The sequence below is a fragment of the Schistocerca serialis genome, chromosome 4 (genome assembly GCF_023864345.2).
Source record: "Schistocerca serialis cubense isolate TAMUIC-IGC-003099 chromosome 4, iqSchSeri2.2, whole genome shotgun sequence".
NCBI lineage: Eukaryota > Metazoa > Arthropoda > Insecta > Orthoptera > Acrididae > Schistocerca > Schistocerca serialis.
The window spans coordinates 7,832,115-7,845,837 of record NC_064641.1 but is presented as its reverse complement, the minus strand read 5'-3'; the positions used below and the strand labels follow the sequence as shown (position 1 = coordinate 7,845,837).

Sequence of the window (13,723 nt, the reverse complement as noted above, 5' to 3'; positions counted from 1 at the left end):
CATACAGACTCTCAACCGGGCAATGGAGGCAGTGTAAGGAGATTTCGGGCCAGGACGGATGAGTAGGGGCAGAAGTGGAGCGCCCTGGGACATGAACCAATGTGGCAATATCACTCCAAGCCTCAATCTGATCACCCACAGTATGAGATACCTCGAAAGACTGAGAAATCTTTAACACTTTGGCCAAAGACGGATTCTCACACTACAATGCACTCTGTCGCACCTCCTTGTCAGGAGACAACCAAATGACGGCAGCGCAGACAACAGAATCGGCACAGCAATCACGATTGGCATCAGTAACAACTGACGTTTGCAATGGGGGCCGTGGAGTTTGGCTGTCCAAGCCCAATAGAACTGATGGGCTGTTTCTGAGAATGATAGACCTCTACACAAGCTGCGACATGTTTGTGTTGACAACAACTTACACATTTCGTCGAACGAAAGCAATTCAGATTCCTGGAGAGGGGCTACCTGGCACAACAACTAATAAATCTGACAAGAGCTCCAAGAAAGAAACAAGGTCTGACACATGTTTGCATCAGGTACACAAGAAGTGAGAAAATTTTGTTGAAGCTGCTTCTCGTAAGCCTCCCAGTCTTCAGCTGCATCATCATAATGGGGGAAAGGTAGTGGGTACGCCAGTGGTGTGGTAGCCTGCACAGTCAATGTAGTTGACATAAAAAAAGCCTGCTTCTGCTCGAGGAGAGGTTTGAGCACTGACTCCATAGACGTGGGAACCAAAGGAACAATCAAATAGGCTGTCCACAAAGAAGTGAATACCACATTTGTTGCCAAGTGTGATATAATGCAAGACACAAATAACAGTGCAGTCACAGTAAACCAAAGTTTATTCATCCATGTACAAATGAACGACAAACACAGAAGCTGATAAAAGTAAACAGTAAGAACACATCTGAGAGCGAATGCCTGCTGCAGTGTCCTTATTTAGAGGAGGGCTCCAGCAGACAGGGCAGTGGCTGCCATGTACACAAGCCCTGTGACCCACCGCAGACAGCCTCTGGTGGCCAGCACATGCAGAAACGGTTTGTGATGAAGCAAGCTGGGATAATTTAATTCCCCTCTTGTTTTGACATCTGCCTCCTTAAATTCATTTTTTCATGTTTAACTAATTACCATTGACATACAAGAATATAATCTGCATTTTGATAAAAGACAAATATTGGCCTTTAGTTTTAAAGAATATAACACCAGATATAATTTTGTGCTTAGTTTTAGGCATGTAATTGATTTTTAAATTTATCTTGACTATTCCTAGTTAGTATCTTTCATTATAGGGTGAAATCAGTAATTGTTTCATAACTTAAATTCTATTGTTGACATATAAACAAACATAAATTCTGTACTAATTATAAACATCTGGAAGACGGAATATTAGTAATCTTACAACACCTATTTGGCTATATTCAAAAACATGTTAGCAAAACCACACCTTAATTAATTCCAAAGTAATTAACAGTTTTGTCAAAAGTATTGTCTGTGCAATGATATTTGTTAATTTCACGATTTAAAACAAATAATTCAGCCTAACTCTTGCAGTAGAAGAAACTGCTAAAAAGACAGAATTTTTCAATATATTCAATTAATTTAATGAGTTAGTTTTAATTGTAATTTCTGTAAATTTAACTCTGAACAATGTGTAGTTTTGGTGCCTATTATTGTGAGGATATATAAGGGCCCGATGTTTGGTCATGAGACAGTCAGCCCACAGCCGAGTTTCAGATAATTAACCTGTGCTGGTTAGAACAACAATGCTTCAAATTAACTGTGGAATGAGTGTTAAACAATTAGGCCATGTGTAAAAACAGTGAGTGTGTGCTCCGTACATACCTGATTATTCTTCAAGAACTGTGAACTTTGTGGTTAGGTTTTCCTGCTCGTAGATGTTCAACAGTAAATTATTGTAGCAGTATGTGGAGGTTCACCTTCAAACTATTAATGAGACTTATGGGAAGTTTAAATATATATATACATACATGTGTATTATTGGGGGGGGGGGGGGGGGGTTGCGTAAACAGTGAAAGTAAAAGACTGTGAAACGCAACTGCGCATATGCGGATACATTATTTACAGTATTCAGTGTCCAAATTACAAACCCCATTTTTCAGCCAGTGTAGCAACACAGTACTTCGAGACCGAGGACAACAAATGAAGAAAAACAGCAAGTGGAACCGCTCCATGTTGGCAGGTGATGTGAAGTGCAGCGCACCAGCGGCATGCTGCTGCAGTGCGTATCCCGGTGTTGTACAGAGGGTTATAGCAAAAACATTATGGAAACATCACCTACAAAGAATGAGCGCAGAGACAATCTCACATTTGACCATGATGTATCAGCCAAGAGAAAGAAGGGATGTAAGAAGACCCACAATGAGATAGCAGTGAAGAGTGGAGACAGAACAGGCCCAAGAGCAAAAGCCTTAAAGTGTAGAAAAAGAAGAAGAAGAAGAAGAAGAAGATTGGTAGACATTGTTCAACAACAGGCTGTGTCAGTGTATTGTCCAGTGGACCTGCTGCCTAGTCACTTTCCAGGCAAAAACATGTTGCCAGATCTACAACAGAAGCAGCATATGTTACAGCATCCGATGCACCCATCTTGAAAACATACTGCCCTTTGGTGACAGCTCTTCCACGGCACCATCTCTTCTTTGTCATCTTTCTTCCTGAAATTAGTTGCTATAATAACCCAATTGTTAAATGATGGACACAACATCCCCCCACCCTTGAACCATGGATATAGACACTGGTGGGGAGGCTTCTGTGCCTCAGCAATACAGTTAGCCATACCGTAGGTGCAACCACAACAGAGGGGTATCTGTTGAGAGGTCAGACAAATGTGTGGTTCCTGAAGAGAGGCAGCAGCCTTTTCAGTAGTTGCCGGGTTAATAGTCGGGATGAGTGACTGATCTGGCCTTGCAACATAAATCAAAGCAGCCTTGATGTGGTGGTACTGTGAACGGCTGAAAGCAAGGGGAAACTATGGCCATAATTTTCCCCAAAGGCTTGTAGCTCAACTGTATGGTTAAATGATGATGGCATCCTCTTGGGTAAAATATTCTGGAGCTAAAATTTTCCCCCATTCAGATCTCCAGGTCAGGACTACTAAGGAGTATGTCATCATCAGGAGAAACAAAACTGGCATTCTATGCATCAGAGCATGGAATGTCAGATTCCTTAATCAGGCAGGAAGGTTAGAAAATTTAAAAAGGGAAATGGATAGGTTAAAGTTGGATATAGTGGGAATTAGTGAAGTTTGGTGGCAGGAGGAACAGAACTTCTGGTCAGGTGAATATAGGTTTATAAATACAAAATCAAATAGGGATAATGCAAAAGGTTTAATAATGAGTAAAAAAAAATAGGAATGTGGATAAGCTACTATAAGCAGCATAGTGAACGCATTATTGTAGCTAAGACAGACACAAAGCCCACAACCACTACAGTAGTTCAAGTTTATATGCCAAATAGCTCTGCAAATGAGGAAGAGATTGAGGAAATGTATCATGAGATAGAAGAAATTATTCTGACAGTTAAGGGAGCCGAAAATTCGATAGTCATGGGGAATGGAATTCAATAGTAGGAAGAGGAAGAGAAGGATAAGTAGTATGTGAATATGGAGTGGGGGAAACGAATGAAAGAGGAAGTCGCCTGGTATAATTTTGCACAGAGCATAATTTAACCTTAGCTAACACTTGGTTTAAGAATTAAGAGAAAAGGTTGTGTACATGGAAGAGACCTGGAGACACAGGAAGGTTTCAGATTAATTGTACAATGATTAGACAGAGATTTAGGAACCACATTTTAAATTGTTAGACTTTCCAGAGGCATAAGTTGGACTCTGGCCACAATTTATTGGTTATGAACTGTAGATTAAAACTGAAGACACAGCAAGAAGGCAAGAAGTTCAGGAGATGGGACCTGGAGAAACTTAAAGAAGCAGAGTTTCTAGAGGGTTTCAGAGAGAGCATTAGGGAACAATTGACAAGAACAGAGGAAACCAAACAATGGAAAATCCAGGATGTAATGTAACAATACCAGAGAAGGAAAGTTGCTACTGGTGAGTAGAGATGCTGAGTCGCGATAGGCACAACAAAAAGATTCACACAATTGTAGCTTTCGGCCATAAAGGCCTTTGTCAGCAGTAGACACACATACACACGCGCGCGCACACACACACACACACACACACACACACACACACACACACACACACACACACACACACGCGCAAACGCAACTTGCACACACATCTGCAGTCTCAGAGAACTGAAACCACTGAGACTGCAGATGTGTGTGCAAGTCGCGTTTGCGTGTGTGTGTGTGTGTGTGTGTGTGTGTGTGTGTGCGCGCGTGAGTGTATGTGTGTCTACTGCTGACAAAGGCCTTTATGGGCGAATGCTACAACTGTGTGAATCTTTTCATTGTGCCTTTCGCGACTCAAGAACAGAGGAAAGGAACACAAAAGAAGAAGAATGGGTAGATCTGAGAGATGAAATAGTGAAGGCAGCAGAGGGTCAAGTAGGTAAAAAGACGAGGGCTAGTAGAAATCCTTGGGAACACAAGATATGTTGATTTTAATCGATGAAAGGAGAAAATATAAAAATGCAATAAATAAGCAGGCAAAAGGGAATATAAATGTCTAAGAAATGAGATTGACAGGAAGTGCAAAATGGCTAAGCAGAAATGGCTGGAGGACAAATGTAAGGATGTAGAAGCATATATCACTAGGCTAAGACAGATACTGCCTACAGGAAAATTAAAAAGATCTTTGGAGAAAAGAGAACCATCTGTATGAATATCAAGAGCTGAGCTCAGATGGATAACCAGTCCTAAGCAAAAAAGTGAAAGTAGAAATGCGGAAGGTGTATATAGATGGTCTATACAAGGGATGCACTTGAGGGCAATATTATGGAAATGAGGAGGAGATATGACACTGCATGAAGAGTTTGACAAAGCACTGAAAAACCTACGTCAAAACAAGGTCACAGAAGTAGACAACATTCCGTCAGAGCTACTGATAGCTTTGGGAGAGCCAGCCACTACAAAACTCTTCCATCTGGTGATCAAGATGGGTGAGACAGGTGAAATACTCTCAGACTTCAAGACTAATATAATAATGCCAATTCCAAATAAAGCAGGTGCTGAGAGGTGTGAAAATTACCAAACTATCAGTTTAATAAGTCATGGCTGCAAAATACTAACACAAATCCTTTACAGAAGAATGGAAAAACTTGTAGAAGCCAACCTCAGGGAAGATCGGTTTGGTTTCAACAGAAATGTAGGAACATGTAAGACAATACTGATCCTACAACTTCTCACAGAAGATAGGTTAAGGGAACGCAAACCTACATGTATAGCATTTGTAGACTTAGAGAAAGCTTTTGACAATGTTGACTGGAATACTCTCTTTCAAATTCTAAAGGTGGCAAGGGTAAAATACAGGGAGCAAAAGGCTATTTACAATTTGTATAGAAACCAGATCGCAGTTATAAGAGTCAAGGGGCATGAAAAGGAAGCAGTGATTTAGAAGGAAGTGAGTCGGGGTTGTAGCCTATTTCCAATGTTATTCAGTCTGTAAAGGAAACACCAGTAAAGGAAACAAAAGAAAAATTTGGAGTAGGAATTAAGGTCCAGGGAAAAGAAATAAAAACTTTGAGGTTTGCCGATGACATTGCAATTTTTTCAGAGACAGCAAAGGACTTGGAAGAGCAGCTGAATGGAATGAACACTATCTTGAAAGGAGGATGTACGAAGAACATCAACAAAAGCAAAATGAGGATAATGGAATGTAGTTGAATTAAATCAGGTGATGCTGAGAAAATTAGATTAGAAAATAAGACACTTAAAGTAGTAAATGAGTTTTGCTATTTGGGGTGCAAAATAACTGATGATGGTCAAAGTAGGGAGAATATAAAATGTAGACTGGCAATGGTGAGAAAAGCATTTCTGAAGAAGAGAAATTTGTTAACATCGAATATAGATTTAAGGGTGAGGAAGTCCTTACTGAAAGTATTTGTATGGAGTGTAGTCTTGCATGGAAGTGAAACATGGATGATAAACAGTTTAGACAAGAAGAGAATAGAGGCTTTTGAAATATGGTGCTACCGAATAATGCTGAAGATTAAATGGGTAGATCACATAACTAATGAGGAGGTACTGAATAGAATTGGGAAGAAGAGAAATTTGTGGTAGAACCTGACCAACAGAAGGGATTGGTTGGTAGGACACATTCTGAGGCATTCAGGGATCACCAATTTAGTACTGGATAGAAGCATGTGGAGTAAAAATCATAGAGGGAGGCCAAGAGATGAATAAAGTAAGCAGATTCAGAGGGATGTAAGTTGCTGCAGTTACATGGAGATGAAGAGGCTTGCAAAGGATAGAGTAGCTTAAAGAGCTGCATCAACCAGTCTTTGGACTGAAGACCACAGCCTAAACTTGAAAACTTTACATATTTGCTACTCTCAAGAAACCTTATGATGATCAGCTTCTATCATTAAATTTTTATACAGTCCGCACAACAGAGGCCAGAAGCTACACTTTACAAGCTGAGGATACTCCAATTCTATGCTGTAGCAGAAAGTATTAGAGACACACTTTTTGCTTCAATACACTTTATTAACAGTGGCTTTACACATCATTCACATTGGAAAACAACAAGAAGTACAAAACAAGGCTGAAAAGAATACACTGACAAAACAGTCAAAGAAGTTCATCCTCACAGAGGTGGTGGTCAATGTGTGCTGAGCCAACTGCCACCACAGAGAGTGATTTATAGTGATAGATGACGGGCGGCCGAAGCGAACCAGCGAAGTGTGAATAAAAGCACGGGCTACCGAGTCAGCTGACTCGGCGAAGCGGTCAGCCTCCACCCACCTACTAGTCCAATAGATCGTAGAATGTATTTGAAATTTTCTGAAGGAGGATGGGGACCAATCAGGTCAAGATGCACATGGCGAAAATGTCCTTTTGGGATGTCTAAGTGTTTGAGAGAAGGTATCACATGTCAACTGACCTTGGTACATTGTCAGGGAAGGGACGGTGCGCCCAGGTGTGACAGTTGCTTTTGATGTTTGGCCAACAAAACGCTCAATAAGCAAGCGCGTGTTGACTTTGATGCCTTAGTGGACTAGGTCTTTTTTGAATGGTGTTGAAAATTGTGCATCACATGGCTGAAGGAACAATGGTATGTAGCGTGTCGATAGAAGTGTCACACAACACTGGAGTAGCTTATCCAGGTAGTAGTCGTGAATCCACTATAAGGAATGCAGACAAGTCTTTTAACAAGTTCTTTTCATCAGGGTTCTTGTTGCTGTAAGTGGGTCAACTCTTCCAGGTCAAGTGGCGAAGTAATAGAGTTAACCCCTTACCGCGTACTGTGCCAGATATGGCACATACCATTTTTCTCTTTGTCAATCTCATACCTGAGAATATATTTCCAAACTGCATGTTGGGACAGATATGGCACACAGTCAAGAGCAGCTGTGCAAGTAGTGTATGCCATCTGTTGGGAGAGTAAGGAATTACGTGTTATGAATCTTTGCTTTGTGTTGCTAGCTGTTTACATCCAAGTTTGGTCACACAAACAGTTGCATCAGGTGCAGTAAACGATTTATTTCAGTGTTTATATTATTTGCAGAGGGTAAAGGACATCTGTGGACAGTTATAAAGAGGTAAGTTTATATATTTGTTCATTAGAATACATATAATATTGAAAAATAGGTCTGTGATGGATATGGCACAACATGCAGCCTTGAAAGCGTAGAGTAGAAATTGAATGTAACCTAACCTTTCCTAGTAACATATAGCACTTTGTTTTCTTTTATTTTCAGCTTTGTTACTGCAATGAACGTAAGAAAGTTTTAAGGCTCTTCAGCCGCAATAAGAGTTATAGAGGACGGAAATGCTAGTGAGGATCCTGATATATCAGATGACGAAACATTGTCCATGGAAAAAAACTTGCAAAATGGACATCTCGTTTTCTGTTCGGAATCAGACAGTGATGATGATATTAGGCCTAAGAGTTACAATACAAAAAATAAAAGTACTGTGATATCAGAAACAGACTCAGAAACAGAAGACAACAGTGAGACTTGGTCTACTGATGATTGTGACCTTGAAAGCATTCCTCTTGCAGACAGGATGACAGCAATGCAACAAGATTCAAAACCTTCAACTAAGGTGGGGAAACCTACCATACATTGGAAACCAGGACATTTGATTAGAGGGGATGATGAGACGAAATTCGCCGGAAATACTGCTCTTCCTCAGGAAGTATTGGAACTTGACACTCCAGTGGAATATTTCCAGTATTTCTTCACTAAAGACATAGTGCAGTACATAGTCGAACAATCCAATCTGTATTCGATACAGTGCCGACCCAATAAATGTGTAAATGTTAGTGCTGGAGAAATTGAACAATTTATTGGTACTGCCTTGTTTATGTCAGTCATTCAACTCCCAGCAACAAGACATTATTGGTGCAAATATCTTGGCCACCCTGCTGTGGGTGACATAATTAGTTGTAATCGATGGGAAGAAATAAAGTGTTTCATACACTTCTGTGATAACAGTAACCTAGTTCCCGCTGGTGAACCCAACCATGACAAACTTTTCAAAATTCGCTCACTGCTAGACCAAGTGTGTGAAAGACTGTTGCAAGTACCAAAAGAGGAATTCTTAGCTGTGGATGAACAGATTATTCCAACAAAATGCAGATCTTCACTAAAGCAATACAACCCCAGTAAACCACATAAATGGGGCTTCAAGGCTTTTGTCCTCAGTGGAGTGTCAGGCTTCAGCTATGATTATGAAATTTTTGCTCAGACTAATATCATAATACCTGGTGCTATGGATCTAGGAGCTAGCAGCAATGTTGTTGTGCGTCTTACACCAACAGTCTCACGACATGTGAATCACAAGTTATTTTTTGATAACTGGTTCACTAGTGTACCCTTGGAAGTGTACTTGCACAAGGAAGGTATACAATCAGTAGGGACAGTCCGGTCCAATCGAGTACGTGGTTGCATTTTACCTAAGGAGGCAGCAATGAAGAAGAATGGTCGAGGCAGCATGGAGGAAAAGACAGCAACAGTAGACGGTGTGCAACTGTCAGTAGTCTCCTGGTTTGATAATAAAGTAGTCAACACTTTGTCAACTTACGTTGGATGCAAACCAGAAGGCGAGATCAAGAGGCTTTTCAGGAAGGGAAAAGAATACAAAATGGTACCTTGTCCACGCTCTGTGATGATCTACAATGACTACATGGGGTGTGTCGATCTATTAGATTCTATGCTAGGATATTACAGAATTCAAATCATATCAAAGAAATGGTACTTGAAGATATTCTTTCATCTAGTTGACTTGGCTTGTGTGAACAGCTGGCTGTTATGGAGAAGAAGAAATACGGACTACATGCCCCTTGTTGATTTCAAGGTCGCAGTTGCAGAGGCCCTCTGTAAAACTGGGAAATCCTTATCCAAGAAACGTGGTAGGCCAAGCAATCAACTACAAAAACAGCTTGACTGCAAGAAGAAGAGAAGCCCTACAGCAGATCTTCCACAGCATCAGGTGCGACTGGATGGGATAGATCACATGCCTATCTGGCTGGAAAACCGTGGTCGTGGCAAGTATCCAGAATGCAAGGGAAAATCCTATATAGCGTGTATGAAGTGCAGTGTGACATTGTGCTTGAATAAGGAGAGAAATTGCTTCAAGTTTCATAATGAATAGAGAAAAATGGAAACAGAATTTGTGTTATTTTCTCAAAATATATGTACTGTAATGAATAGAAAGTGTAATTGTTTTATATAAATACAGTTCTGCTAGTTCATGTACGTATCTTACTGTATATTTTCCACATTGTGCATCATCAATCCCAAAACTGGTATCACATGGTATTAATCATTACTGCATGCTGTCCCATATATGGCACAATAAAATTAAAAAAAAATCATGCAGTAAGGGGTTAATTCTCGACATGCAGTCCACAGTGATACCGTCAGTACCTTTGATGTAATGGACATCCACAGTGCCTGTTATGTAAGACTCATGCCAAAATTGACAAGAAGGGAAATGAGCAGTAGGATTACATAATGCATCCACGAGGGGGTGGAGATCCATAAAAAATATTAACCTCGTGACCTTCAATTATTGTGAATGCATTCAGTTTGTGTTATTCTCTGCACAACCTGTAGATACAGTCTTTTTTAGGGACCAGGTGGATAGATGAAGATCTGTCACTAGAAGATGTGTGGACTATACCTGCGTGTAACAGTTCCTGCACAGCGGCCCTAGCATGGTGCAATTTGTTAGCTGTCACACACCTAGCCTTGTAACAGACGGGGGCCTTCCATGGTCATTAGCCTATGACGGGTGCTAATGGAAATAAACCACAAGGCGCACAAAGAGGGAGGGAACGTCACATGAAATGTTGATACAGAAAAGGGCTGCAACCAGCTGACTGAGCATATTGTTGCTGGCACAGAGGGTGTCGATGTCACAACATTGGATAAGAGCTCAGTGAGGGAGTGAGTGAGTTGAGCTGGCAGAAGTACACAATTGAATGATGGATGGATGAGCATGTCACAGGGAGACACTGGGTCTGTAGCCAGTGGAGCGAAGGAACCTGTTGTGTGTGCCAGAAGCAGCAGCACAGTAGACTGGGTGTCAAGGGTGAGAGAAAAGTGCTGGAGGAAATAAATTCCGAGGACAGGACTCTCAACATCCGCCATGTAGAAGATCCACAGGAACTGCAGATCAAAAATGAGTTGCATCTGTAGCATGGCTGCACCACAGTCTTTCATGTCTGAATTATTAGCTGTGCAGAATGGTCCAGACTAGGGCAGAATGCTTGACAGACTGCAAGCTGGTAGGATAATGCTTGCATCCGCTCTGCTGTCAATCATGAAGCGCATAGAGGTGTCCAGATGTGAGGTGATCATTGGATGATGTCTGATGTCGAAGGCGGTGACCTGGAGAAGTGCAGGACATGGCACCTACTGCAGCCCGTGTGACGAATTTTCCATCGCACACAGGGAGGGGGAATTAATGAGCAGCATCCTCACAGTTCGTATGGAACCAACACAGCGAACAGGTGGGATGGGAAGCAGGACATGAAGTTCTGACATCTGCCACTGCACTGCGAGTAGACAAGAGCAGAAAGTGAGGAGTGGGGAGCAGGAAGCGTCGATGTGTGGCTGGACTGGCACTAGGTGGCTGCACAGCTCCATCACACGATGTGAGAGATCTCACATGACCTACTCCAAGTGGATGACAAGGAGGGGTAGCAGAATACGAAGCAGGATTGCCAATGCAGGAAGCACAATCCGGTCTTGCAGAAGACACAACTTGACACAGACGATCCACATGCCGAAGCCTTTGTTCCAGTGGTTCTGTACATAAAAATGAAAGCTGTAGCTGGTTGTCAAATGGAAACCTGATGATCCAAATGGCCCAAAAGGCAGTGTCTACCAGAATGTTAGGATCAACAAGGGCATTTAGCTGATGCCAGAGTTGGGAGGGCATCCTGTCACAGATTTGTTCCACATGAATTACATGTGGAACATGTGGAAGCGCCTCCTCTGGTGAACAAGAAAGATGCTCGACGATGACCTGACTCGTCTTGAGATAACTGGGGTGAGGGAGCGGGAGGGGGGGGGGGGGGGGGGGGGGGATGGGGCCAAGTTGCTGCGTAAATGTCCATCGAAGCATACAAAGCATAGTGCTAATGTCCAGAATGGAGCCCACTAGGGCGAATCACGTGGGAGAACGGCCCTTGTTGGGGGGGAGGGGCAGCTTAGGGAAGTGGCCTGGGAGTGTGGCCTGAGCCAGCACCAGAGCACAAAACTGTGTATTGGACGAGAGCAGTACGTGCGACAGGCCGAGGGCAGCGTGTGACAGCAGTATGGTGCCCAACGTCTCGGCTGTGGCAGGGAGCCCCACTTTGGAGCATGACACATCGCGGCAGATGTGGATGCAGGTGCGAACGCGAAGGAGATAACCAGCATGGTAAGAATGGTCATGGCTGTTATATCATGAAAGGGTCCAGACTGCCCGAACTGAACGGACAAGGTGGCATTGCCCGAGGGCCAAAAACATGGCATAAGTAGCGAGAGGTATATGCTTACGTACTGCACAGTCTGACACAGGGATAATATGCCTGGATCCTGTTTGATCACCATTTGTTCGAGTTGGGCGTTCGTTGTGCTATAACCTGAAGTGTCCAAGATGGCTGCCATCTTGGGGAGGGGTGGCAGGAGAGGCGGCAGAACCCAACCAGGACATGTGAAATCGGAGTGAAAAGCAATGTTTGATGCACTTACAGCGACACACTATACTGCACTTGAATATATGGGTTGCCATGCAACATTCAGTGTGTAATATGATGAGGAGGCACTTGTGAGAAACATTGTTCACAACAAATGGCGATTATCACTGAAGAATGTCAATGTGACATAATAGTGCAGAATAACAGAGCCACCACTGATTGTACTGCGGTACTACGTTGTAGTAGAAAATACTAGAGACACACTTTTTACTTAGATACACTTTATTAGCAGTCTCTTTACACAACATTTGCAGCAAAAAATAACAATAATGTACAAAACATGGATGAACAGGACATGCTGACAAAACAAGTCAAAGGAGTTCGTTCTGACAGAAGTGGTGGTTGACACATGTTGGCTGCCACCACAAAGTCTTAACAGTGGCAACATAATTAAGGAACAATTTCAATGATGAACTACGCATCCATGTCCCTCCACATATTAAACGTCCATAAACAATTTAAATGATGATTGGTTATTATTAATTACTTGCTGAGTTAAGTCCCAGAAATTTTACAAAAAAATTTGACAAGAAGATATTCGCGTGTTGGGGGCTAAACTTGAACAGCTTAGATCACTGTTCAGGGTTTCTACTCATAGACAAACATATGAATAATTATTGGATATTATAGCTAGATTTTAATTTATAATGTGGAAAAGGTCAAAATTAGTGCCAATGGAAACAAAGTGAGCCAAGCAGTAATCTAGTTTACCTACGGACTACATGAATGGAAAACTGATCAAAATGTATGGATTATACAGGGTGTAGCAGTCAAACCTACATTTTTTTAAACGAGTGTAAAATAAACACAGATGCAGATATCAAAATTTTATTCATACAATCTTATTCTACATTAAAAAGCATTTAAGAAACATCAACACATTTTTTTTTCATTGTTTGAAAATAACATCAGCAAGATGGCATCCTTCTCAATCACAGCATTCATACAGGCGATTTACACAGCTGTCCATCACATGACGGAGCGTACCCTGAGGAATTCTCTTGATTTACAGCTGGATTCTTGCTTTGAGATCACCAACATTATGAGGTCTTTCTTCATACACTTTGCTCTTAAAGTAACCCTATAAGAAAAAAATCACAAGCTGTGAGGTCGGGTGAACAGGTGGGCCAAGCAATCATTCCACTCTTGGAAATCACCCGGTAAGGAAAAACTTCATTGAGAACATTAATGCTCACTGCATATTGACAAAGTTGAGGCATGAAGGATGTCCTTAATATTGTTGAATAGTGCTCAGTATTCACAGTAACAGATTGCCCTTTTTCATTCTCAAAAACATAAGGGCCTATTATTCCTGATGAGGACATTGCACGCCAAGCTGTTACCTTGGTTGGGTGCAAGGGTTTTTCATGGAGTTGGTGAGGG

General features: G+C 41.8%; 1 protein-coding gene across 1 annotated transcript; it reads left to right on the top strand.

The window, feature by feature from the left end:
• Window positions 1-7,959: 7,959 nt before the first annotated feature.
• Window positions 7,960-9,744, top strand: LOC126473652 (piggyBac transposable element-derived protein 3-like). The gene has a single exon (XM_050100875.1). It carries the CDS (start codon window positions 7,960-7,962, stop codon window positions 9,742-9,744), a length of 1,785 nt encoding a protein of 594 aa, XP_049956832.1.
• Window positions 9,745-13,723: the final 3,979 nt, after the last annotated feature.

Bases quoted from the DNA above. Each gene is read 5' to 3' on its own strand.
- LOC126473652 (XM_050100875.1), top strand. From the start codon at position 7,960: ATGGAAAAAAACTTGCAAAATGGACATCTCGTTTTCTGTTCGGAATCA.